Raw genomic sequence first — 27,035 nt, 5'->3', positions numbered from 1 at the left:
GTAAGAATGCCTTTGAAAGTCCTAAAAATTATTCGAACGTTCTAGATCTAAAAGTTCCTAGGAAGATGCTAAAAAAATCCTAGAAAAGTTCTAGCAACCAAAATTCCTAGACGCTAAAAAAAAAAAAAATTTAAATTATATTCTTGACAATCACTACAGAAATTGAGAATATTCAAGAAAGGATAACTAAAAATCCCTAGAAAGCACACCCCAAAATTCCCAGCCACAATATAAGAAAATTCCTGGATAGCATATGACCTACAGAAAACATATCTGACTATTCCTAGAAGGCGTAAGGGGGGGAATCCTAGGATAGTCCTCTAAAGACCTCCTTGTTTTTCATTAAATATCCACGAGAGCAGCATTCCTCTCCAGTTTATCTCTGCAAGACTCCCTGAGCCCTCCCGTACCTGTGTGAAATCCCAGAACCTCTGTGCTGGCCTCATGACATCTTCGCACTTCTTCAGAGTCGGTGTCCTGCCCTTCCCGTCGTCAACGAGGCATTTGGAGTCAGGCAGAAAGGCGGTGGAGCCCAGCGGCCCCAGCTGCAGGACACCTTCTGAGCTGTAGCGGACAAGCTGTGGAAGAAAGGGAAGGGATGCCTTCAACTGCAGCCCCGGGGACCCTGGAGATGGGACATGAGGCCGAGCAGCAGCTGCCTTCCCGGCCAGCTTCTGCCCCGGGCATGGGAGAGGAGCCTTCTGAGCCCTCCGTCCTGCTGCGCGCTGGGACCTGCCCAGTCCGGCACCTGCTGCTCATGGGCAAAGCTGGGGAAACGTGCTTTACCAACCACGGGTCTCTCCTTGGACACCATGCTCTCTTCTCTCACACCTCTGCTCCCCACCACTCCCTACCCGCTATTTCACTGCAAAAGGGCAATCAAGAAAGTTGAAGTAATCAATGTGTAAATCACACCTACTTAGCAGGAGTTGATTTAACAAGGACACGATGTCAATTTGCCATGTAGTTTCTTCTTAAGAGCTCTGTTAGAGGCTATTGATAGCAACAAGTCTAATTAGGCTTTGTAAATAAATGTTACTGAATAAATCCAACCATACAACCAATATCCAAAAATATGAGAAAGAAAAAAAAAAAAAGAAATCATGAGGGAAATAACAGCAAATTTGCTAACATAAGCTTCAGGCCTACATAATAACGAATCACACTCTAATATTTCAGTTTTGTGTGAGGCTTAACTGTTCTGCAGTTTAGTGATATGGTAAACGCTACTGGCTGTAATTAGAAGCTTCAGCTGAGGGCCATTTATTATTTTAGCAGTTGAGTTTTTTTAATAAAATAACTTCGGCAGGCACAATCATTCATGTTAATTTTTGCAGGAGTGTAATGTTTTTATTTTTAACCTTTCTTCTATCTTAAGTGCTGATTTCACTTGTCTCAAGTCATTCACAGTAAAATGTCCCTCAAGAAAAAAAAAATCCATATGTAGAAGGTGAGGTAAAAAAATTGGTCTCTTGTAATCTCAATGTGCCAGAATATACTTTATTACATTAGTATTGGACCAAGGGAAAATATTTAAGGACATTGAGAGACAGCTCCTGTCGATCCCAATACAGATTTGTGATGGAAGTGAACGGTTTGGCTCTGTCCACAGCAGCCTTCTTCTGTCAGCGGAGGGTGGCTGCCCGTCCCCCTTCCCACGCTGCAGCGTTGCGGGTCAGGGGAGGGTGACTCCGCTCCTTCTCTGAGCGTTTCGAGCTTGCTGGGACAGCACGGCCCCTGCGCAGGCTCCGGGGAGAGCAGGCGGCAGGCACAAACCCAGATCTCACAGCATGGGAGGGGAAAGAAGCTTTTCCTAGGGACATGCCGGGGACCTTGAAAAGTTTCTTGCAACCCAAGAAGCCACTGAAGAACTGCTGGACGACAGCTGGCCTGAAGAACATGGTCTTGATGAAGGAAGGTTGATTTCAAACCCTCTGTTCTGCCTTTTCCAGACCTGTTCATCTCTCTGCTAGAGTTTGTTTCTATCTGTAGTTTAATAAAGCCTCAAAGCCTTAAGGGTAGTTCTAGGATGCTCATTTAGAGGGAAAAGGTGCTCTGTCAGCTCACTATCACATTGAACTGAGGTAACTATAATAGCGATGGAGTCCTCATTTATAAGTTGTAAAAATTAATAAGTAATCCCCTTAATTACTGCTACTTTCTAGATAGGTGAGGGAGAACCTATTGAGGGAGATTTCAAAGCACATTAAAGCTAAAATGCACAGTGTTAATTTGGCAGCAGGCCAATACGTCAGATCAGATGTATCTACTTCTCATTTCTTCTGTGTTTAAATCCCAAGGCATTACACCAGCACAACATTTTGCCCTTCTTACCTGAGAAGGAGTCAAGTGCAGCACCTAGGTGCCAAAATACTGTAGAAGGGAGTCAGCTACACGGCTTGTACGCTGCGAGGCTGGATGCCACTGGGTGAAGATCTGAGCCACCAAATAAATGCAATTATCACCCAGGAAATTCACTGCCTGTCTGGTCTTATTGCTGTTATATGGCTGAAATTACTTAAGAAGAGAGGGAAGGAAGGTCGGAAGTGGCTGCCATTTATTGGATGCTACTGACCAGTGCATGAGATATCGTTAAGAGTCAATCAAAAAAGCTCGATTTAGAGTCTAGCTTTCTACCGCCATCCTTATTAACCTCAGAAGAATCCTGCTGTGAATAATCATATCTTGCTGGTGGTAAAAAGGGCATGATCGACTCGCTCCCAGACCAGATGCCCTTTGACAAACGATGTGTTCATTTTCCCACCTGCCACTTCTGCTCAGAGCAACCACGTGAAGTGCAAAGTTACAGCAGAGCCTACATCAGAGGAAGCAGAGGGATAACCACAGGAGGATTCTCCTCGGTACAAACAATGTCATTGTCAAGGCACTGTCTATACCCACTAAATCGAGACACATTTCTTTTTTTCCCCTTTCATTATAAGGGTATAGGGGACATATGTAAAAGAAGCTCAAGCAAAGTGATTCAAAATATGAATGGACAGACAGTTCGGACAAATTAACTTCTTTTTTTCCCATGGCAGGGGGGAATCAAAGTTGGGTTTTTTTTTTAAAAGTAAAACCTGTCTGTGTATTTCACGCTTCTCGTATCTAATGGGTACTCAGCAGAGTTCAAACGAAGTGCAGGCATGGCTGCCTCACTGACTGGGAAATGTGTTCACCTTGCAGCCTTTATTCTACTTCTCCAGGTCCCAAAATACCTCCCAGCAACCTGGCTGGCTTTGCCTTATCTAGATAACCAGAACAACTCTTTGTAACGGGCTACCTACTCTGTAGTATAGGGTCAACTTTCCCCTGTGCTTTAAGGCAAGCAGCATTTTCTGTACTGATATTAAAATAAACTAAAATATTCTTTGTCTTCAGAATCTCAACAGCCAGAATTGCATGTGCTCTCCATGGCAGTAGCCATGTGTTAGGGAAAGCCATTTTCACACGGAGGCCTGTCAAAGCAGAAGCTACCATTTCTGCTTAGGCCCTAGAAGCGGAAGGTAGCTTAACAGAGTTCATGTATCTCCAATATTGAAAGTGGCAGTTGTGTGACGGTTCACTGCAGGAAACTGCTATCTATACGATGGTGAGACAAATGGAACATCATGGGCTTAATTTTCCCAACTCTACTTTCTGCCAAGAGTTCCAACAGTCATAAAAACTTAGGGTCATCTTAAAATTAAATTGTAAAAAACCACCCACAAACAATTATCTCAGTTTAGACCACAGCATGCAGCAAAGTTTTAGTGCCTGCAAAAACAGGTCAGAAATTAAGGTTCAAGAAACTACTATACAATTAATAACACCTCCCTCCAAAGACATCATATCATAAATTCCTAGAGACAACATAACTGTGAAAATAAAATAAGCATTAAAGTAAGTTGCTTTAGTCAATGCAAAATTGGGAACTGCACCTGCTGTGTTCAAATTTGATCTTCAGTGCCACAACCATACCAAAAAAGAAATAACCTCTGAATCTGCATTAGAACTGTGGGCATGACACATCTCGCCAAATCCATTCCCAGTGCCAACCAGCCAAAATCAAATGACAAAGTCCCTTTTATTACAGAATATTCAATCCCTTTCGTTAAAAAAAATGACAAAAAAAACCCCCAGTCCACGCAAGTCTCTGGATGGGCTGAGAGCCTGACGTATCCGCGTACTCCCATTGCAAGCTGCAGAACAGAAGAAGAGTTTGAGGATGGACCTTTACTGAGTTTGTCTCTTTTATCTGAGCTGAAGGATCCACATAAATGACACTGAAGTTAAGTGCTCGATTAAATACTCCAAGATCTGATCCTGGTAGTATCTGCTGTACCTATGATAACACAGGATACTTCTCCCTTCAACATTCAGAAATCTGCGCAGAATGGAAGAGATGTCAAAGGTTGTTTACCAAAAGCCAGCATATCTGATTCAAAAATAATGAGCAGTGCTGCCTATGGAAGGTGACCCTCCAGAAGCATCAGTAAATGCCAGCATTTAACTGAAGGATTTGACTTCAGAAAATCCATTCTTGCTAATTTCCAGCCAAGTGATAAAAAAGCACAAAATAAAAGCAGGTAATTGTTTTTAGAAAGCAGTTACACAGGTGGGCCTGGTAGCTTTCCACACTAAATTTAACTCATCTCTCTCACTCTTGCTCTCCAAACAAAAGGAAATCTTTAATGATCCTTCAGCCCTGCAGGCTCAGTGAGCTGTAAGCTGACACAGAAACTGAGCTATACATCCCCATGCCTGGAAACATTCAAGGCCAGCTTGGACGGGGCTCTGAGCAACCTGGTCTAGCTACCATATCCCTGCTCACTGCAGGGGGGTTGGACTAGATGACCTCTAAAGGTCCCTTCCAACCCAAAGCATTGTATCATTCTATGATACAGGAATCTGAAATACCTTAAATCTCCAGAATATTTATTAGAGCAAGACAAGCAGATTACAAGAGAACCAGTTACCAAACTTCCAGGTTTGTTACAGAATCTCACCCATCGCTTCCTGCAAGATAAGGGACAACCTCTTCCTCCACCCTGTGCTGAGCAATCCAACCTGCTACCCAGCGTGCAACTCTGGAAAACCGTAGCTCTACCAAGCAAAATGTTCAACTGTTTCTTGAGGGCAGATACTTAAGTAAAGCCTTTCATCTCCTCTTACTCCATCCGTTTGCGTAGCTGCGAGCTCCAGGAATCCGAATGGCGAGATCTCCCTTTTTTCTGCTTGATCTCAATGCCGAGGGAGTTCTGGCTTTCACAGCTGCCATGCCTCCTCTTTCTCTCAGTGTGCAAGGGAAGAGAGGAGGGCGGAGAAGGAGGCTGTTCACCAGGGCCTTTCGATTCCAGGATGCCATTTTATTAAGTTCTCCTCTGCTTTCACATACTGTATAATCAGCTCCACTTCACAGCTTTCACGACAGACCGAGACAGTGAATATTTCCACTGAGGCTGCGTTAAGTGCTCAGATGGTTCAAAACCTGTGTGTCCTACAACATTTCTAAGAAGCTTCCAGCACAACACATTCCACTCTTGTGGGGTTTGTGTCCATCCCCCCATCCCTCCCAATTTTAAAAATCATTTTACAACAAAAGGGTATTATGCAGTCCTGTAGAACCGACAAGCTTTACAGGTGATGGTACAAGACAAGCCACATGCAGAGACAAGGCAGGTCAAGATCCCAAATATATTCCTTTGTTTCTGAGTTTTCTCTAGCCCTGGACTGTTTCCTGTTGCTCTCCCAGCAGTATTTGCAAACCTTTTTTCCTGAAAGGCATTAGACTCAAACTTCAGATCCAATGAACACATACAAAAAGAGCACTACTTTTCTGTAAAGCAAGTTTTGAGATCAGCTTAGACTGATGCAAAACCTTGTCTGGATACAACCTAACTGCTAGCTTACACTGACTTCGCTTGAGTCAAATACATTAAGCCAAATTGATGTAAACTCAGGCTAAATGCATTCCAGAGCATCCATAAAAGAGCTTGTCCCTGTTTCAATACAGAAATTTAAAAGCTGATGTCACTGAAAAGATGTGGTTTATCACAGTAAAAACTGATCTTGAGAATACACATAGGGAAGGGCATTTTTTTCAGTGGTGGAGTGGTTTTATTTTTCACTGGTAATGCAGGACAACACCATTGAGAAGTGTGCAATATGCGAGCGAAATAGAAGGGTAAGAAGTAGAAAAGAACATTTTATCACAGAAGAACAGTAATCTTATTCCTGCCTCAGCTTTCTTTAAACACTTGACTGACTTCTGTTGGTTTCAGTGTAACCATGTGTGTACTAAAATCACTGGTAATTTGCTTGTCAGAATTGAAGAGTATGACAACCAAACAAGAGTGCAGCTGAACAGCGAGAGGCTTTCACGCCGGTAAGACACATCAAGCACCCGTGATAACCTAACTGGTGAAAATGAGTTCCATGCTTATATTAATTTATATTCAGTAGGCATGCACAACTAACCCACATCTCAAATCAGTAGGGGTATTTTATGCCCCATGCTTGAGATGAAAAATGTCAGAAACTGAAAGCTAAACATGACAGACAACTATGCTCAGCCAGGCTGATTAGAAGAGGGGTTTTAAAAATGTTTATTTAATATATTAAAATGCTTGCTGTCAACACCTTTCATGCTATGTGCTTGAATATCCTTGATTAGGGTTTGTGCAGCTGTGGTTCTCATACTGAATTAATTTTGTAAATTGTGGTGAGAGGATAGAAGTTTTCCAGCTATGTAATCATTAATTAACTTGGCTGCATTCGAGTGACTCCAACCCATGCTTGTCTGTCAAACAGTCAACTTAGATAAAACATCACCTCTGCCTTCTGCTTGGTGTTTCTTAACAAATGAAAACTTTTTTCCTTTTTCCTTTTTTTTTCTTTTAAAAAAAAAGAAAATAGAAAGTGCTGCAGGATGATTTGGTAGATTAAATTTTTGCCTTTCCCAGACTTCTATAATTCTCACATGCAGAGGATGCTTTGGATTTTAAGGGTTTGGGAAGAGTTACTTTCTTCTATGCTTTTATACAATGCTAGTAACAACAGGGCTCTAGCTTGTGGCTGTAATGTAAAGTCTAAAAAAAGCTTTTCAGGCTTTTCCAGAAAATTCATGTGGACAGGATACCGAAGATAGCAGAAGCTAGCTAGAAGAGATTTAACTGCTCACTACCCAACTTCAACTTCTCATACAGTAAATGTTTACTTTCAAATAAATTCACGGTAACTTAAGCCCTCATTTATTTTCTTCTGGAAGTCAAAGCATATTTTATAAAGCAGGAGACATGGAGGCAAACAAGTAGGTTAAGGACTTAAATCACAAAATAACTTACTCAGAACAATTTATTTCGTTATTCTTCTCAATGCTAGCACAATGACAGGAGATTAGATGTTGCAAAGGGACTTTCTGGAAGGACTTAAATTTGCAACTTTCTGGTCAGAATTAGAATAGAGCAAGAGACTGAACTCTCTCCGAGTGCCTTGACATGTCTAAGTAGAGTCTTCTTGAAATGTTCATTTGCATCTAATTAAGCAACGCTATTTTGCTACCTTACTCAAAGGCTGTTCCTTCTGCCTCTACTAGGAAAGTGTCAGTCAAATGTTCCATAATGATCCTGCCAAAGGTGGACATTTTGTCAGTAGGCATTATTGTCTCTCTCACTTTGCTCTAATAAGGTATGACTCTTCACCAGCTTGCAATTAAGCACAATAGGCAGTATTTATATTTTGCGACTTTTGTTATGCCTCCAAGGTGATGTACGAGCCAGGACTCCAAATCAATAGATATATGACTGAACCAGATAATTGTGAAGTCCATGACAAGGTCAAAGTTTATTTATTCATGAGAATGTTCACTAATGTAGTTCTGATTCAGATCATACTTTGAAAGAAACTAGAACTACATTTCAGAAGAAGCTCAAGTCCTGGATTTAAATAATATCCAACTTGTATGTAAAAAACAAGTAACATCACTATGAGCACAGAAAGAAGAAATGTAATTTTAAAATCTTCAAACCTCTGTAAGAAAATAATAATATGCACAGGCACTGACAAAAAAGAAATCTTCTATGTTAGGAAGTACTAACTTAAAAGATATTCTTAATTCCCTTTGAAGTTGATGTTAAATATGGGCTTAACCTTTTGTCTACTTGGGGAGTCACATCAGCAGCTGCATAGGAGCCTATGGGACCAATGAACAGTTCATTTTAAAAGGTATTATTCCTAGGATAAGTCAAGTCAATGAGAAGAGTTGATCACTCACACAAACTGTCTAAAATCAACAATCTTCGGTGGATCTCTTTGTTACTACAATAAATTATCATTATTCTTCTGTTTTCCTAACTGGCATCTTCAACGTACAGATTCACATGCTGAACAACCTTGGAAAGGGCATCCAGGAAGAGAAAAGCCAGATGTTTTCCTTTGCAAGTCAGGAATACGCTGCCAAACTCAACTCATATGAACCAAAATAATTATTGTTTCTTCTGAAAATTCTTTAAGTTAAAGGTTTCTCATTAATTATGGGATTTTAACCATTTACCTGAGAGGACATTCCATGGCATGGGTAAAGGATTGCTTTGTCATCCTCTTCAGCTCCCTGATCTAAGCAGTAGCCACTAGCTTTGCTGTTACGCACCTATAACCGAATCAGAAAGAAAACAGCTGTATTAGAAATTAGTCTGCACAATGCAACTCCAATCTAGCTAAATCTTAGCTGCACTACAGCTGTTGAAACAGCTAGTATGTAAAACTATTCTTCTCTGAGAAACATATGCTTATACTCCAGATATGACAGGATGCCAATAGTGAATTTGCTCCAGGAAAAGACATTATTTGGACAGACTTTGGGTCATAGTTATATTTTCAGCAGTTACTCAAGAATCAAAACACCATAACAATCACTCTAAGAAACCCAGGCCAAATTTTGCTCCAAATTACTCTTGTGTAAATATAAATTCTGACCCTAGATTTTTGGAATGTGACTTCACCAAAAGACATCCGAACTCCCCAGGATTGGTGTTAGATGTGGCACACTTTTGTCTGCTCCTATTGCTCATATAAAAACAAAAAAAGCATGTGAAAAAAAAATTACTTGAATTCTGAATATAGTATATGGTTATGTAAAGCACATCATTGTGAAAGGATACAGCAATGATGAGCAGTGTTGGAAGGCTTTCAATATATTTAAAGTGTGGGTTCAGAGATCCAATGAAGTAAAAAATTCATGTGCCTCCCTAGACAAGAAGAATTTACAAGTCTATAAAACTGGGCTGGAGCTCTTGTGAAATTTCAGAGCCGCCTTTTTTTTCAGACTAGAAGTATTACGCACACATTGTGGACCTAGAAAAATTTTACAGGTATCTTAAACAAGAAGTTATTTAGACAGACATTTTGAAACAGTCAACAGGTCAGTTTTGGTTTAGACCGTGAAGTATTTGTCTGGCTATCCCCATAATACAGAAAGAGCTGCTGCATGAGGTTTCAGAAAAATCAGTACATAATCCTTCATGTTATAGTGTACAAGAATAACAGGGGATCAGACTGGATAACGGGGCTCTCCAACAGTTAAATTTCAGGAGGTTTATTTTATAACTTGAGTACCATAAAGGCTAAAGAAGATGAAGACAGCTTTATGACACAGCTTTAAAAAACATGAATTGAGTCACTAGAAAATATATTTTTACTACTGTTTCACATCTACTCAATAGATTTATTTTCCTTTAAACTCGCTAAAATCCAGACATCTTTTCCTCCAGGAAAATAACCAGGTGAGAAAATATTTAATAACAAGCTTGATGTCATTTAGGATGAAGCCTCTATTTTTTACATTAAGGGCATGTAAGATAAAGGGAACTATGCCAGTTTATACTAGCTAAATAGTTTGTGTGGCTCCATTTTATAACAAATTTTAATGAAATAGATAATTGCATCACTAACTTCCTGTTTGACTCAAGAACCTTCTATGCGACTACTCAACAGAATCAAACTTCTTTTTAGAGCCCAGCTTGCTAACCGTCTGGTATAATTGACACAACATTGGCAGTACTGCCAATGTTCTTTGCATTTAACAGACTTCTCAGAGCTGACAGTTACTAATAGCTCCTGTTGAATTTACTAAATGTCTTTCCTCAGTTACTGCCAGGGTTAGTTACATTAGAATGCAAAGTGGTATTATTCAATAAAACTTGCACTTTGTATCAATATCTGAAGTGCCCGTCTTATTTTTATAGGAAGTCAATCAAATGGAACACTAGGAATAATGTCCATTTAGTTGTCTTAATGTGAAAATATATTGCCTTTGGATTTAATTGTAGTTCACGTAGACAATTAAAACAGAATCTTAAAAACATTACGTAGCAGGATAGCTGCTAGAACTTCACCCCAGTTCACAGCCATGAGTGACAGCAGTCCTTCCATTACAGGCACGTGATACAGATTAAAACTGTTACAGAAGGCACGTCTGGCTCCTTTAAAGATTGGGGTCAAGCATATGTGGGAGGTTTGATTGGCTCACAGAAGGGAAAAAAATGATCCAGACAGCCGAGGTGAACTGAAACATCTAACACATTTGGATCTGACATTTTATTAGGGTTAAGCAACCTATCCACTCGGCTATCTCCACGTAGGTGTTCCAAGGTCTTAATACTGGTACAGAAGTGAAAATGAAAATACAGAGTCTGAGCACAAAGCAACAGAACTGTTTTTCCTCCAATGACTTTTTCAAGATGAGATGAAGACCAGCCAAATGGTAGCCTCACTTCATAATCTGAATAAGGCTATGTTTTATCCTGAAGAAGGAGGACTGCAAAAACAAATAGTCTGGGAAAACCCAAAAAAAGGAGTAGTTCTCTACCTAAAAAGAATTCAGTAAACTCATCTGTTCTCATTAACTGTAATTATTTTAGCTCTCTTGATTGCTGATGTTTTCTTGATGACATCTGTGGTATCCTATTTGGGAAAATGATTACCTCAAATTTACATTCTCAGAGCTATTCTACTTTAAAATGAAAGCCAAGGACATTGCGTATCATTGTTAGTGAGAATGATCTCATCTGATACACTCCAGTGAGAGGCACAGTGCTTCTCAAATCCACACTTCTTAGTGTTGATTAAAAGTCTGGGAGAACATTTCTGTTGTTACTACTGTGCTGACTTGAAATTTCTCTGTACATCCTGATACCCACCACGAAGATGAAAGGATTGCTCTAATGCAGCCATGGTGTATTTTCAAAGACATACAGTACCTCTCCATAAGTGACTGTATTATTATAAACCCTCATTTCAGGATAGACGTTCTCCAAGTACCACTTAAAACTCCGGCACTGCAGTCGCTGTCGTAGAGCTACTCTTTCAGAAACATCTCCAAAGTCAACTCCAGGGTTCTACAAAGCAGAAAAAGAATAAAGAGATCTCCTTGGATTGACTTTATGGTTGTTTTCTTTACTGAAACCAAATTGGAGTTCATTTTGTATACTAAGCTGTATCTCCCTCTCTTTTTTCTCTTTTGTAAGTAGCAGCTCATCAAACAGCTGCTGTTGAGAGCAGATAATAAATATTAATGAAAGTCAGTGGAAAAAGAAGGATAATGAACAAGCAAAAACCAAACATAAATGAAAATAATAAGAATACAATAAGAACATTGTTACTTACACCAATTCTAAATGTTTGCAATCAAATCTGAACTCCTTTGCTTTCAGATTTGTTAGGAATTTCAGGCAGTAATTCTGATCTAAGATATTGCAGCTTGATCATGGTTTGCTCTAGCAACAGCCTTGGGTATTCACTAATGTAAATGAGATCAGAATGGACCTGTTAAAACTTGAAAGCAGAGCTGCTCAAAAAGTCATTAAGCTCCATTAAACATTTGCATAGACCAGCATTCAGTTTTTACTGGAACTGGAGATCATTTGCAGACTTGAGCTGTAAAATGCAGTTAAAACCTTCTTTATAATTCTACTTCAGAATCTAATTCATGTTTGAATACAAATCCCATGAAAAACACAAGATGGAAGAGTCATATCAATATGATCAAATCCAGCCATTTAAAAATGTCAGGTCCTGAGTTACGGCCTGTTGATTTAAACCATTACAAATAATCACAGTTGAACATTAAGACAGTAAGAGTTACCTCACCTAAAAATCTTTTCCAACACTGTATGAATCAAATGGACAGAAACTGGGGAGTTTTGCATGGATCTGTCTCAATTGCCTTGTACATCTCCTCCAGAAAGATTTCTGTGCATTTTACAAATGATGTCCGATGCAGGGTTACAAGACAGCAACAAATCTTAGCTCAGGGTTTATTAGAATCCCCAACAGATGCCTAGTTTTCAGGAGAGAATACAAGTGTAATACTGAACAGGTTTTTCTATTTGCCACATAAAGAGTTTAATGTGCTCGCTGCTGCTTGCTGCCGCGTACTTTGTCATGAGCTCTCTATGCAGCATCCATTCACATGAATGTTAATTTACGTACTACTTCAGGCTACATGGAAGGAGAACAATTCTCAGAGGCCCTCGGTACAATAAATCATTCAATATGAGATTCCTTTATCACTAAAATTGTTGACGAATAGATCATAAGCAGGGGCATACCAAATACTTGGTTAACTAAAATAAAGCTATGCTGACCTGCTGCTAAGGGTTGTAGGAATGTGATCTGGCGTATGTGTCCAAAGGTCATCTGCTAATCAAGATACACATTATTGACAGATCCTCAATAACTTGGAAGGGAGCGAGTTGTGAAAAAGATGGTGTGAGTTTTGAGAGGGTTAATTTGGATGGGTTTTGTTATGGGAGAAAACATGTATTTTACTTGCTTCCTTCCTTCCCTATTCTAAAATGAGGTGATACGATGCCCTGTTTGCAGTGCCATTTCTACAGACCACAGGAGAAGCAAATTTACCAGCTATGAAAATGCCGTGCTTGCCTCTGTATCAGCTGCAGTCATGATGTGCAGGCTACGGTGTGGTGGTACAAGAATGAGGTGTCCACACAATTTAGTATGTGGACATGTTCTTTTTAACCAGGCAGCAAGGTTCCTAGTTCTCCTGCAGCAGGCTTTTCTTATAGCTTATAACGGTACAGTACTTCTTACTCATCTAGGTTGAACACTACAGTGGAATAACTCTGTGAACACTAACACCAGTTTCTTTTTCCTGAGAGATAATGGGGTTATTTTTATGATGCACATTTTATCAATCAATTTGTTTTATGGAAAGAAAATTTTAGTGTTCAGTACTTCTGCTGATTTTATGTCTCTTAATGTAGATCTGCCTTGCTTTTTTAAAAGCACTGCTGTATAGCTCAGTGCAGAAAAGTACATCAATAAGTAATCTCAGGGAGATTAAAGGAAATCACGTTTTGGTGTAAATGCTTATTTAAATATTTTGTCTTTTCTCAGAACACATTTGCAGATGGCATCAAGCAAACAAATTTACCCAGGTTACTTTTTCATCTCCTATTTGACACTGATCATTTTATCAAATGGATGCAGACAGGGACAAAATGCTGTGAAAAACGTCAACGGACACTGCTTTGTCTTCCTCCTACTATCACAGAAATCTTGTGTGAGAAAGAAGTTCTGCAGTATTGCTTTCTGTTAAGGCAAAATAATTCTCTGCAATTACCTCTCATGCCAAAAGAAGCCACCAAAACACATCTTCATAGAGACCTTGCACAATGTCCAATAGTGAACAGCAGTAAGTAAAATTCAGACACGAGCATTTGACATATTCAGACATCACATGGAGAGGAAAGAAAAATTCCTCCTTTAGGTATATATATTTTCAAAATTACAACAGGAATGAACAAAAATTGGTTGTGATATATTACCTAAGTACCAAAGTACAAGTAGGTATTTAGGACACAGACTAAATCCAATGAAGCCTTTGTCAAGACTCCCATGACTTTGACAGACTCCGGGTCACAACTGAATCACAAAGACACTGCTGGGTTGGCGTATTTTCCTGTTTCCATTTACTTCAATCAGGCTTGAGCAAACCCCTTCTATAAGGGTTAATTAAACCATCATTACATACAGATCAGAGTATGCTTCCCCTCAGCTGCTTTCCCTGTGCCCCTTCACATGAATAATTTGGATGCAAATATCACTAAAGGATACAGCACCAGTCAGCTTCCACCTGATGGGGATATAATGTATATCTCTTCTTTCCAAGAATTATGCTCAGTGGAGATGCAGCATGTGATATACTTACAGAATAAAGTGACAAATTGAACCTACAGTTTATCTAATATTTATACTACATGGATTCCTAGAGGTCCCCACATGCCATCTACAATTCGTATGCACAGTAGGAAACAGAATGCATCCACATCGCAGCTCTCAGCCTGTAGACAATAAAGCTAGTTACAGTGTGATTCTTTTATCTCCTGCTTTTTTTTTTTATGCTGGCAAGGTCTACTGAGTCTCATTATGAACGATAATATTTATTTATGGACATTTCTGTAGTCCTCACCACTGTAGCATATGAACACCTCAAAGTTTAATGGCATCCCAAATTAACGATGACTTCTGAGGAAGCGCATAAACCTGAAACATTGTGCTGTAGTTAAATTATAAATCTGTGTCACTGCTCCTGAGTACACAACAAAACTTACACCGAGGAAGCAAGTTTATATGGCAGAACTGTCCGTATTGAGCATGGACCAGCTTGAAAGCACTCATCCCCCTAAGCTTAGCCCACTTTGTACGACTGTAGCAATATCCTTCACCTCAAAGAGCTAAGTAGATACTGCCACCCGCGTTTCCGCCTCTGTTCAGGAGGGAGCGTGACCTGTACTTACTGCCATGGGGATGTTCCACGCCATGTAAACATGTGACTTGAAGTCATCCATCCAGACCTCAGCGGCCCGCAGGGCATTGCGCTTTGCATAGTAATCAATGTCGTTGTTGTAGGGTTTCTTTGTGCGTTCAATATGTGCCACGCGAGAACAGGGTAACACCTCCATGCTTCCACCGCACTGCCAGACCTGGAAGAGTTGGAGGAAAAACAGTGAAACGAATTTTTAAAATTTTTCTTCTTTTTAAGGTGATATAGAATCATATAATCATAGGTTGGAAAAGACCTCCAAGATCATCAAGTCCAACCATCCACCCAACAACACCATGCCCACATATCCTGAAGTGCCATATCTACACATTTTTTAAACACCTCCAGGGATGGGGACTCAACCACCTCCCTGAGCAGCCTGTTCCAACATCTGACCACTGCTTCAGTAAAGAAATTTTTCCCAATATCTGATCTAAACCTCTCTTGTTGCAACTTGAGGCCATTGCTTCTCATCCTATCACTAGTTACCCGGAGAAGAGACCAACACCTGACTCACTACAACCTCCCTTCAGGTAGTTGTAGAGAGCAATAAGATCCCCCCTCAGCCTCCTCTTCTCCAGGCTAAACAGCCCCAGTTCCCTCAGCTGCTCCTCATAAGATTTGTTCTTTAGACCCTTCACCAGCCTCATTGCCCTTCTCTGGACATGCTCCAGCAACTCAATATCTTTCTTGTAGTGAGGGGCCCAAAACTGAACACAGACTGCTTCTTTTCAGATACTGTATGTAGAGTGTTCCCTAGGTGGAGATGGGTACGATTGAACAATTCCGAACGATCACCCAATTTACCTGTTCCCAGGGTGAAATGCCTCCCTCTGCACATTGACTATAGATGAGCCCAAGGTGAATGCAGCTGGTGGTGTTAGGTGCGTAATTTTAGGTGCCATAACTATCCAAGTCCTTCCCCACAATGCCACTGTTCTTGGAACCGTTAGGCAGAAGACAAATTATAAGGTGGTAACCTCTATCACAGGGACTAACTTCACCCAGTGCTTGTTACTGAAACATCAACAATAATCAGTCGTATCACTGTCTGTGTTTGGCACTGAATATGTGGGGGTTCCTGTATCAGCTCTCCAAATCAACTAACAAACTTATAATAGTTCAAATGTGACTGCCAGAAAAATCTGATACATGTTTGGCATACATAAGAATCTCAGATGACCTGTTCCACTCCAGAGCCCCTTCTGTGGGGACTTGAACATTACCTTTGGGAAACAGGGAAACAAATTACCCACTTGCACAATACCAACAGAAGACAAAGCATGGTAACACGCTTATTTTCTCATTATGGAAACTTCGACTTTGATTGAGAGTCAGTCAATTATTCTTTTCTTTTCCTAATCTAGCCCCTGCAGGCTTCACTGATTTTCAGTGCAGCGCTTCTCCCTTCACAAACACGCTTTGCCCTACCCTTATCAGTAAGACACAAGCACTGACTCACCTGGTCGGTACAGGACCCCATGGAAATTTTACCCGAGAACAAAGACACGAGTCTCAGCTCAGGATGTCTTGGTGAATCTGGCCATGCACTAAAATGAGCATTTATTTAGCAGCAGGGGTTCCTGCCACAATTGGCAGTGGATGTGAGCACAGCAAATGCATTTCTCACCCCATGCTCCTACATCCTCTCAGCTGCTTACCTGTCGGGCAACTCCGGTGCAACTGTTCTGTATACCTTTACCTGCAGCCCAGTCACTTAAGAAGCAATAAATAACCACTTATCTCTCTACCCCTGAGCTGATGAAGATGGCTAAAAGCAGCTGCGTGGAGACTGTATCACCCAGCCTTCTCAGACACCACTGTACCCATACAGTGCAATTTTTTGCTATTGATTATTTACTGTCTGAACTCCACAGTGGGAAACAAAAAAGCCTTGTCTCTTCAAATCAGTGGGATTTGGAGTGATGCAGGGTGAGTGAAGCTGATGCATTTCAGTTCCCTCAGGTCTGCACCTAGTCTAGCTGAAATAAATAAAAGCTATTAAAATACAAGCAATAAGCCATTGCTTTCCAAAGTTGCCTTTTACTGAGCGTAAGAGCTCATTTCCAGACAAGGTGCGCTCCAGAACAGTACTGGGGCAGTTCTCCATCTAGCCTGCCTTCTCGGGGACAAAATTAAATTGCTTGGGAAGTGGCAGATAAAATAGTATCCTCCAGTTTGGCTTTAAAAAAAACAAACCACCAACTTTATTAGGTAATATTTATTTGCTGCTTTCCAAACAGCTCTGCAGTAAATCACTGGCCTCTGGAATTTACATTTGATAGATGAAATAACACTGAAAAACACACTGCTCGTAAATTTGGACTGACATATGCTGAAGGTTTCCCGTGCAAAGGGGAAGTGCTACAAAAAAGAAAGGAATTAACTGATTTTCACAATCAGCAGGGGAAATGAGCAATACATTTTAGTATACTGCTATTTGCCCAACTCATCCTGGAAGTCAGCTATTAAATGCACAGCACATTTTTCTTTCTCATGATATGGTTAATGATCTTGTAATTTGTATTTATATATTTTGGTACCAAGAGCAAATACATTATCTGAGCGACAGATTTATTTCCTTCAAATGCCAGCGCTCATGCAAACCTGAAAAGAAAAAGGTACTAAACTGCAACATTAAAGGAAATAGTTTAGTTCATCTGTAAATTCAGCACAAACAGTTATTTATCAGTGATAAATTCTCCCCAGATGAAATCCACAGGGAACTCAGACACCTAGCTCTGAAGGGAACACAACAAAAAAGGCAGCAGCAGCAGCAGCCGCCGCCTCAGGCCAGATAACGCTCAGCCTGTCAGCCGGGATCTTTGGTGCTCAGCAGTCAGCATGAAATGGCACTGTGGTGTGACCGTCCCATCTGCAGTCATCTACATTGCTCGACATTTACATTCAGTCACTCCTTTCCCCTACTCCTCATCCCCGTTTTACTCTTTAAAGAGACAAAATCTGTTGAAGAGCAAGAAGGACACAGCCAGGAAATAATAAAGGAAAATTTGCTTCCTACTGAAGACACTCATGTACCTCAGATGACTTGTTTTTTCTGAGAATATGTAGCTTTTAACACCAGTGGGGGATGTTTCCTACAGTAAGCATGGGATTTCCAATCCCAGAGAAAGAGAACTGGATGTACAGCACATGGGGCGAAGAGGCAGTTTAGTAGCTGTGTATCACCAGGCATACATCTTTTCTCCATATTCCAGATAAATGACACAGCTGCTCGACGATGGGTCATTTCAGGCCAGACAAGGTCTCCTGTTTCACTTCATCAAGATTAGTTGCTGTTCAACAGAGCATGGACATGGCTCTGCAGCCCCACACCCTTTCAGTTCACTTCTAAGTACAGAGCGAAGCTCTTGTCCTCTCCCTTTCCAGCCCAGTGACTGCTTAATATTATACAAAACGAAAGAATTTCAGCAGTACAACCACGCACGCGCACCCGAAACCAGCCAGGATCCCAGTAGTTAAGAGCAGTCATGTGAGATTTAGATGAAGACTTAAGATTTGTGTCTGAATCAAGAGGGTGGGGAGGTTTAGCAGCACCTTCTCCCTGCTGGACACAGAACCAAAGGACACACGTGATTCAGAAAACCGTCGCCTGTCTGCATCAAAGTGCAAGAAGTCTCTGAAATACAACGAAGGATGAAAGAACGAGGAAAGTCTTACTGCAAGGCGAGAGGTGAGTCAGTGGCTGCCCCTGAACCTGGCTGATTCTCCCTCTCTTTTCATCCTCAAAACTGTATTTAATGACCCACTTTAACAGCAGTAAACAACCTGTTTCTTGCCACATCTATGAAATTATGCCAGAAAAATAATTACATGCATCTATATAGCACTTATCAAGCAGAGTTCTTAAAGTGCCTTACTACAGGAAGCAAACTATTTCTACCTGTGAGGATAACATGATGCCCAAGTCCCTCCAGACAGACCCGTTTCAGGCAGAGGAAACCAACTTCCACATCTATTAATCATCTTCCAGGATAACAACACACTTCCAACTCAAGTAATTCCTCTCACACTGAGCTTCCAACATTAACCACGTGTTTCAAGGTTTATTTACTGAGAACATGGAATTTGAAAGGTCTCTCTGAGCTGGTCACTGCGAGGGTGCACATCACTGAAAGGCAACCTCAGCCTTCTGTGGAGCATCTCTCCTACGAGGAAAGGCTGAGGGAGCTGGGCTTGTTCAGCCTGAAGAAGAGAAGGCTGAGAGGGGACCTTAGAAATGCTTATAAATATCTTAAGGGTGGGTGTCAAGAGGATGGGGCCATACTCTTTTCAGTGGTGCCCAGCGACAGGACAAGGGGCAATGGGCACAAACTGAAGCAGAGGAAGTTCCTTCTGAACATGAGGAAGAACTTCTTCATTCTGAGGATGATGGAGCACTGGAACAGGCTGCCCAGGGAGTCTGTGGATTCTTCTTCTCTGGAGATATTCAAAACTCACCTGGATGCGGTCCTGTGCAGTCTGCTCTAGGTGACCCTGCTTCAGCAGGGGGCTGGAGTAGATGATCCCCAGAGGTCCCTTCCAACCCCTACTGTTCTGTGATCCTGTACCCCCACGGAGAGGCAAATCCCCATCAGTAAACTTGAGCATGCACCCATCAGACATGGATTGGAGGGCAACTGCAGGGGCAACAGCCCAGGCCCCATTACGGGTAAGGTAGATACGGGCTCAAAAGAAGCCCTGGGCAGGGCACAGAAGCAGCTCCAGCTGAGAAGCAGCAACAGCAGAGAAGCAAACAAGCTTCTGCTTTATGTGCTCCTCAACTCAGTGCAGCTGCTACAGCCCAGGGACTAAGCTTCACCTCCACCAGCGTCATACTGTGCAACGTTTTAAGACATGATCAAGTAATTCCAAGAGACACTCAATTTATTTGCTAATTGTAGTTAATTTCTAATTCCAGTATTGCTCTTTAGGCTGCTATAAACAAAATTGATAGCAATATAAATGTTACCATAGTCGTGTTACCTTAGCATTTTTACAGCTAATTATCTCAATCAACTTTTCTATAAACAGACATATTAAGTATTAAGAAGAATTAGTACCCACACCAGGGGTAAATTACAAACTGAATGATAATGTTTGTGGTTTGTGCTACAATGATTTACTGGCATTAATTATTACCTATCCTGTACACCTGAGATTCGGCTATCCTACAGAAAAATGTTTACCATTTATAATACCAAAGTCAATTGGACATCATATTCTATGCATCAAAGAAAAACTGAGATGAGACAGTGTCTTGTCTACCCAGACCTAAACTGTGCATCACCAAACTTCTCTGAACGCAGGTTGGGTACATGATTTAAAGAGGTTATTAATTGCTGTGCTTGAACTCTTCCCAAACAAGAAGAAATTTTCTGAGGAAACACATTTCCCCACAAGTACTTGTTGCTGAAGGCACGAACTATCATTTTTAACAGGATTTTAAAAAAAAATTGGTTTCCTAAAAAAAAAAAAAATCCAGAAAACATCTTAAAACAATTGAACTGCTGTATTTCTTTTTTTTTCTGGATGAAATTATTAGCATCCTAAAAAGGAAGTACAGTTTCAAGCAACAAAAAAAAAAAAAAGGAAACAAAAAAAAGGAAGCCAACACTTTTGAGTAAAATCCAGGTATTCTGGGAATGAGGAAAGGAGGTGAGGCAAAGTAAAATGTAAACTTCCATCAATGAAAAAGATCAAACAAGCAGCCTGGTCACTGTTGAAGCAGGATGTAGAGCTGGCTGGTCTGCTGGGCTAATCAATGCTGAAGTTACGGCAATATATATACAGAACATTGCTGACATGGCCTCCATCTCTGCAGGTGAGACCTGTTTCCAGCAGCGTTCTGCCCCGCTGAGTCAGAGCTCAGAAAGCCCACGGGACTTAATCGTGGGGCGAGCGGTGCGCAGCACGCAGTGGCAGCCCCCGAGGTGCTCACGCTGGTTACAGGGAGGGCTCTTCGCTCCCCATGGACTCAGTGCGCGGTAAATTGAAACACACCCCAGGGTACTTTCAGCTGTTCTGTTTTTTTGAAAATGCCTGTTTACTGACTAATGAGTGAAACGATTCATGCCAAAAATGGCAAAGAAATGCCAATATTTTTGGGCCATTCTTCTGCACGCTGTTAGGAGCATCAGGAGAAGGAGGTGCCTGCAGTCTACAACTAACTAATACTAGAGATTATTCATTGTCTCAGTCAAAATGACAAACCTATAGCTTCACAAGTTTATGCACAACATTATGTTGTACACTAAGACGACTGTACATCGTTACTTCATTTGGTATGAATTGTCTCAGTAAAAGCAAAATCAGTAGGTAAAAATGAAAATGGCATTTTATGAAGGCACAGCTGAGGAGACTGTTAACTCTCTTAACTTAGAAAATTTAGACTGGAAAGAAAGATCATGATGCTTAAGAATTTTGTATCCTGCTGTGAATTTTGCAGTTTAAACACCTCGGTGCTCAGTGAGAGAGAAAAAAATAAAAGCTTCAGACTCTGTTGCAACTATTTTTTCCATCAAACACACTTTTGATTCCAGCAGCTAGAGAGACAAGATATCCAGGAATGTGTAATAGTAGAAAGGAGACTTGAGTGTGGGGAGGATTTGCTTCCAAGTGGTTACCCTTTGCTACCAGTTTCACAGGCTCTTTTAATGGACACTGTCCGTTGGTGTAAGCACTGCAAGCTTACAGATGACAAAGCAACTCCAACACAGAGCAAACTGGGCATTTGCAACACACTGGTCTCCACCTTCTTTCAAATTAGTCGAGCAAACATTGGCGCACTTTGCCAAGAGAGAGCTGGATTAATCCCGCGCCCTAATAATATTGAAAATCAAGCAATTAATGACATTTGCAATTATCCGAGACTTTGAGCCCTTTTATCACAATTAGCAAGTGCTCTGGTGGTGGTGCCAGAAGGGAATATTACCGCACACCTTGCAATCGTGTTGCTGCAGCTCTGTGCATTACCTGCCTCCAGGAACTTGTGGCCCTTTCAGTGGTCCTTTGTTGAAAGAAATCACTGCCGCCTACTTCTTCAAGCAGTAAGGAAATGGAAAGAACCAATGCCAAAACCTGCATGTGGCAGCACGGTCCCCTCGTTTCTCATGTGCCCAGCAGAGCACGTTCGCTGACATTTCTGCGGTGGTTTCTGCCAGAGGCAGCACTTCAGAGGTGGATGTTCAGCACGTCCTGAAATGAAGCCCTATGCTAGAACTGGACCCTGATGTTTTATAAAAACAGTTCTGAACTTCACCTGAGCAGCGCTTCACAGAAGTAGCCTTTCAGATTTCAGACTTTCTTTTCTACGTGAAGGCAACAGAAGTGATGGAGGAGTTTTTAAAGCAGCTCAGACATCCCGGTTCTATGATATGCCAGCGTGGGAATTCTTAAAAGTCAGGGATCTCAGGTTTTCTTCAATTTTCAAAGCAAAGCCTACCAAAGACGGATGTCTTCTAGACTACCCACACACACCTACAGCAGGACTGGAAAAGATTTTCCTATCATGAAAGGATTTCCACATTTCAGAAATTTTGCTGACCTAAATTGTCAAGAATAACATTAATCTTAAATGTTTTCAGCAGCTGAAACACAGGCTCTTTGTCACCCGTCATCTTCCTCCTTCCAAAAATCTACCCCCAAAATGTTGTTCTTAAACTGAACCACTAATGATTTTCAGAAGATCTGTTTGGTGCTAAAAGTTTTTTAATATGAGCATATTTCAATCTGAAAGGTCAGTTTAAACTGAAAGCCCAAACCTTTGTTGCAAAAATAGCAAAACACAATCTTTTGACAACATCAAAAAGAGGTATTTGTCCTTATTTAAAATTTTTTTCAAAGCATAGCCTTTTCCACAGAAGTATTTTTGGTTTAATTTAGCAGCTGAAAAAGCCTCCAAAACCTGCCCACCAAACTTTAAGGAGGCCAGCGGGCTCACAGCCCTCCTCAGGGTACGGGGTGGCCTGGAGATAAAGATGTCTTAAATCAGTGCGACGGACCATCCAAGTGCAGGGATCTGACAAAGTGATTAAACTGTGGTTCCTCAAGGTGAAAAAAGTCTAAGTACTTTCTGGCAAAAGTTGCAATATCTGCAGAGCAGGACATGCAGCCCAGGTAGTAAATTCACAACAGCAGGTACCACTGGGCCCATCTCTGCTCCTTTAACACCGCTCTGTAAAATAAAATCCATGTGTACAGCAAAGTCACAGGAAAATTCCTGTTCTGATGAAGTCAAATAGAAAGATAACTCTTAATATTAAAAACATGTATAGGAAGATGATACTCTAGTTTCATCCTTCCTTTCCAGTTAGCCACAGACCAATGAGGTCTAAATCAGAAGGGATTCTTCAAAGCAAACTTGACGTGTGAAAATAAGATCTTTTTCCATCTGAAACACAGGAGCTCTCTAGCTATTCTCTGGTCCTTAACGAGCGTGGCAACGCTTCTAGCATCTACTCCAGAAACGAAAAATTGTCACGAATATAGCACACATGGTTCTTGCACTGCTGATATTGACAATTTACACAGTTCACTGAAAACTGATTTTTCAAAGTAATTTACAGCCTGACATTTTCGTTTTTTCTAACGGAGTTTTATGAATATTCTTTATTCCATGTATTCTTAGTGCTGACTAGAAAGTCATATTTAATCAGACATGCTAGATAAAGTGCTCTCTCTCTGTTTTTCACTTTGCATAGGAAGCTGTTAGAAACTAGGGAGCTGTCATAATCAAACACGTCATATGGAAAAATTAATCACATGGTCTTGGTTTGTTCATCTACTACATTTTTATCATCATCTTTAAAAACAGCCATAATTATGGTTTAAAAAAGTCCCAACTCTCATTTCTCAAAATAGCCTGTGCTATTTAATGGCGCACTTACAGAGCAAAATCTTTCCACGCTGGGACAAAACAGCTTACATCAAAGACACTTATAGTTGCCAAAAAAAGAATTGAAAAAAGGAAGAAATCGCATCTCAAAATCCACAGTTCATACGTTTTGTCAAAGATTTCACGATAAACTTCTGACCAATCCTCGCAAATTACAGGACCAAAAAAGAGTCCTTTCTTGGCTGATTGTGACATTGTTTCTATTGCAATCCCTGCCTTTTTGGTTGCAACTCCTTCTAAAAGCAGTTTCTAGATAATCTGCTAGCAGTGGATATGTAGGAAGCGTGACAAATTCTCACACATAAAAGCTAATTTTGCCACTAGGACAGTCTTATTAACGTAGGTGTGTAAATATCCAGCCCCCCAGTGCTCTTACTGCCTTGTAAGGCTGGGAACATGCAGAAGCATTTGTAGACTACTGATTTTGCAGGGCTGAATTTCACTTGGGGCTCTCCTCATGTTTTTTTCCCCGCCTTATGCAGCATGAACTTCGTCTGAAGACAGAAGCATGGATATGAAGGGCAGAGCAGACGCAGTCACACCAGTCTTTAGTATATGTTTGGAACTAGCATTATCTCTTCATGATTACTATTATTAGTATTTCAGTTGCCACAACAATGACTAGCTAGCTGCTTCTCTCAGAACTATTACACTAGAGTTCAAGGGTGTGCTGTTAGATCCTCTTGCAGAGTCATCTAATCTGAAGTTTCATGGAAGATTCAAAATGGCACCTTTTCTTTGTAGGAAAGTAAAAATGTTATTTCATACATACTCAATTACCCTTTCAAATTCATTAGAATTGATTGGAGTTTGACCTCTTAGTTTCGTTCCCTTGGAGTTTTCTAATATTTATAGATAAATTCCTTTCAGAGAAGAAAGGCAGTGGGAATGCAATGAGACACTCAACTGATGCACATTTTTTAATTTCTCTTGAGGGTCTTCAGTAGCAAATTTAGAGGTTGTCCTTCACACATTTCTTAGAGGTTATGCAGAACCTCAAGCCAGCTGAGATCTCAGATGTGACAATAGTGAGAAGATAAAACCGCTCCACTAACCCTCTTACAGAAGAAAATAGATAAGCATGAAGAAATTGAAACATGTTCTAGAGAAACTTGCACTCAGCAACTGCTATCTTGCTGTAAAGATAAACTTTGTGTGTAAAGAATTAAGTCCAATAAATTAATAGACTAGCTGCTACGGGAGACAGAAGACAGGATTTTAAATGATATTGAAAATGTCCCATATACTAACCACTAATCTGATCTCCATAAACCCATATTTTGCATAATTTTTACAAATATTGCAGCTTTGAAAAAAAGCATGTCTAGGAAAGAAGCTGATGATTTTATGTGTGAAGTAGAAATCCCTTCTGCAAGGAAAATTTTAAGCTCTCTGAAATGTGTTGGTAAGGGGGGATGGAAATTGCAAAAAACCTTTAGAGAAACAAGAACAGACTGCTACGGCATAGGCTAGCTGCAAATGCAACATTGCATAGGCCATGCTTTATATACATATTTAAAATATTTATTAATTGGGATGGCAAAGACTAAAATATCACCCCAAACCAAGCTGGTTCAGCAACTCTTGTTTGCCAGCAGGGAAGTTCAGCTATAGCTGCAGTGACACTGGTCAAAGACTGCCTGCTCTGATAAGACTGATTCTGAAGGAGCTGGTGAGAAGGCTTCACAGCCAAGCGGAGCATGGCAGGAGTTAAGCACGAGGCTGAAATGATGGCAAAATACAGCTAGGTCTGTACTCAAAGAAACATTAGGAGAGCTTACGCAGATACAAGACTACCATCACTGGGCTCTGGAGCCTGCTCCTCATTCCCAGTCCTGAGCTCCTAGGATTTACATAACTGCAGAGCAGAGCCTGCTTCTGGAGATCATGATATTTACCCTTGCTGGCACAAGTTCCCTGGATGCCTGCCTGCTCCAGGGTAGCTGCCCGAGAGAGGCACCAGGAGAATTATCCAGAGACTCCACTGATCTGACTGGTCCATCTGCAGCAATGGACCATGCGCCCTGCAGCGGACAGTGGCTCACCCCTCTGCTGAAGGTGTGATCTCTGTCAGTGTGTCCCTTGGGTGGAAAAGCATGGGGGAGATGACATGTTAATCCCAGAAAGCACTTAGGGAGCAGAATTTTGGGAGATGGCAGCTGAACAGGCAGGCAACATCACAGTGGTACGTTCTGCATTGCTGACCTTAGGTGCAGATAAGCGCCTATCTACCATCAACCTTATCGACACCAGTGTCTGGGGATGGCGTTAGGGCCTGACAGGAAAGGAAGCATTGAGGAGTGGGATCAGAAAGAAAGGACAGCCTATCTAAGTGCAAATTTTTAATTTTCAAATACTAGTTTTTCTCAACAAATGAATAAATGTTAGCACCTCAAAATGCTCCAGGAGATGTTAACAGCTCCTATCACTTAAATGACAGGCACAGAAAAGAGATTGCTTTCAGGCATACCCTTAAACTTCGTAGACCAGAAACAAAAACTCTACTTCCTCTGAATTCTCCTCAAGTCTGAAAGAGGCTGCAGGCATCTTCTCCTGATCTAATATCTGATATGCTGATTTTTGCAAGCCCCAATCATTTTTCCTTGTATAAAGGATGCGACGAGGAAGGCCAAGGCCCACCTGGAATTGAAGCTGGCAAAGTATGTCAAAAACAACAAGAAGGGCTTCTTCAACTACATCAGCAGCAAAAGGAAGGCTAGGGACAATGTGGGGCCGCTGCTGAATGAGGCGGGTGTCCTGGTGACGGAGGATGCAGAGAAGGCAGAGCTACTGAATGCCTTCTTTGCTTCAGTCTTCAGTGCTAAGACTGGCCCTCAGGAATCCCAGGCCCCGGAGGTAACAGAAGAAGCCTACAAAGAGGACGACTTTCCCCTGGTTGAGGAGGACTGTGTGAGGGATCGCTTAAGCAATCTGGACGTCCACAAATCCATGGGCCCCGATGGAATGCACCCACGAGTGCTGAGGGAGCTGGCGGATGTCATTGCTGAGCCACTCTCCATCATCTTCGAGAGGTCCTGGAGGACAGGAGAGGCGCCCGAGGACTGGAGAAAGGCCAATGTCGCTCCAATCTCCAAAAAGGGCAAGAAGGAGGACCCAGGGAACTACAGGCCAGTCAGCCTCACCTCCATCCCGGGAAAGGTGATGGAGCAGCTTATCCTGGAGGCCATCATCAAGCAAGTGGAAGAAAAGAAGGTTATCAGGAGTAGTCAGCATGGATTCATCAAGGGGAAATCATGCCTGACCAATCTGATAGCTTTCTACGATCACATGACTGGCTGGGTAGACGAAGGGAGA

The 27,035-nt window shown here is 41.2% G+C and overlaps 1 protein-coding gene across 3 annotated transcripts in view; it reads right to left on the bottom strand.

Moving 5' to 3' along the window:
• Nucleotides 1–27,035, bottom strand: part of GALNT9 (polypeptide N-acetylgalactosaminyltransferase 9) — a 167,481-nt gene that overhangs the window by 6,301 nt on the left and 134,145 nt on the right. For all 3 annotated transcript variants that reach the window (XM_009932508.2, XM_075434799.1, XM_075434801.1), the window contains 4 exons: nt 14,799–14,984; nt 11,238–11,375; nt 8,534–8,629; nt 411–578 (listed from right to left, as the gene is read on the bottom strand). In XM_009932508.2, the coding sequence (XP_009930810.2) occupies nt 411–578; nt 8,534–8,629; nt 11,238–11,375; nt 14,799–14,984 (588 nt within the window). The remainder of the gene's footprint in view (nt 1–410; nt 579–8,533; nt 8,630–11,237; nt 11,376–14,798; nt 14,985–27,035) is intronic.

This window comes from Opisthocomus hoazin, chromosome 13, assembly GCF_030867145.1.
Source record: "Opisthocomus hoazin isolate bOpiHoa1 chromosome 13, bOpiHoa1.hap1, whole genome shotgun sequence".
Lineage (NCBI taxonomy): Eukaryota > Metazoa > Chordata > Aves > Opisthocomiformes > Opisthocomidae > Opisthocomus > Opisthocomus hoazin.
The sequence above is the reverse complement of the archived record's forward strand: the minus strand, read 5'-3'. Positions and strand labels throughout refer to the sequence as shown.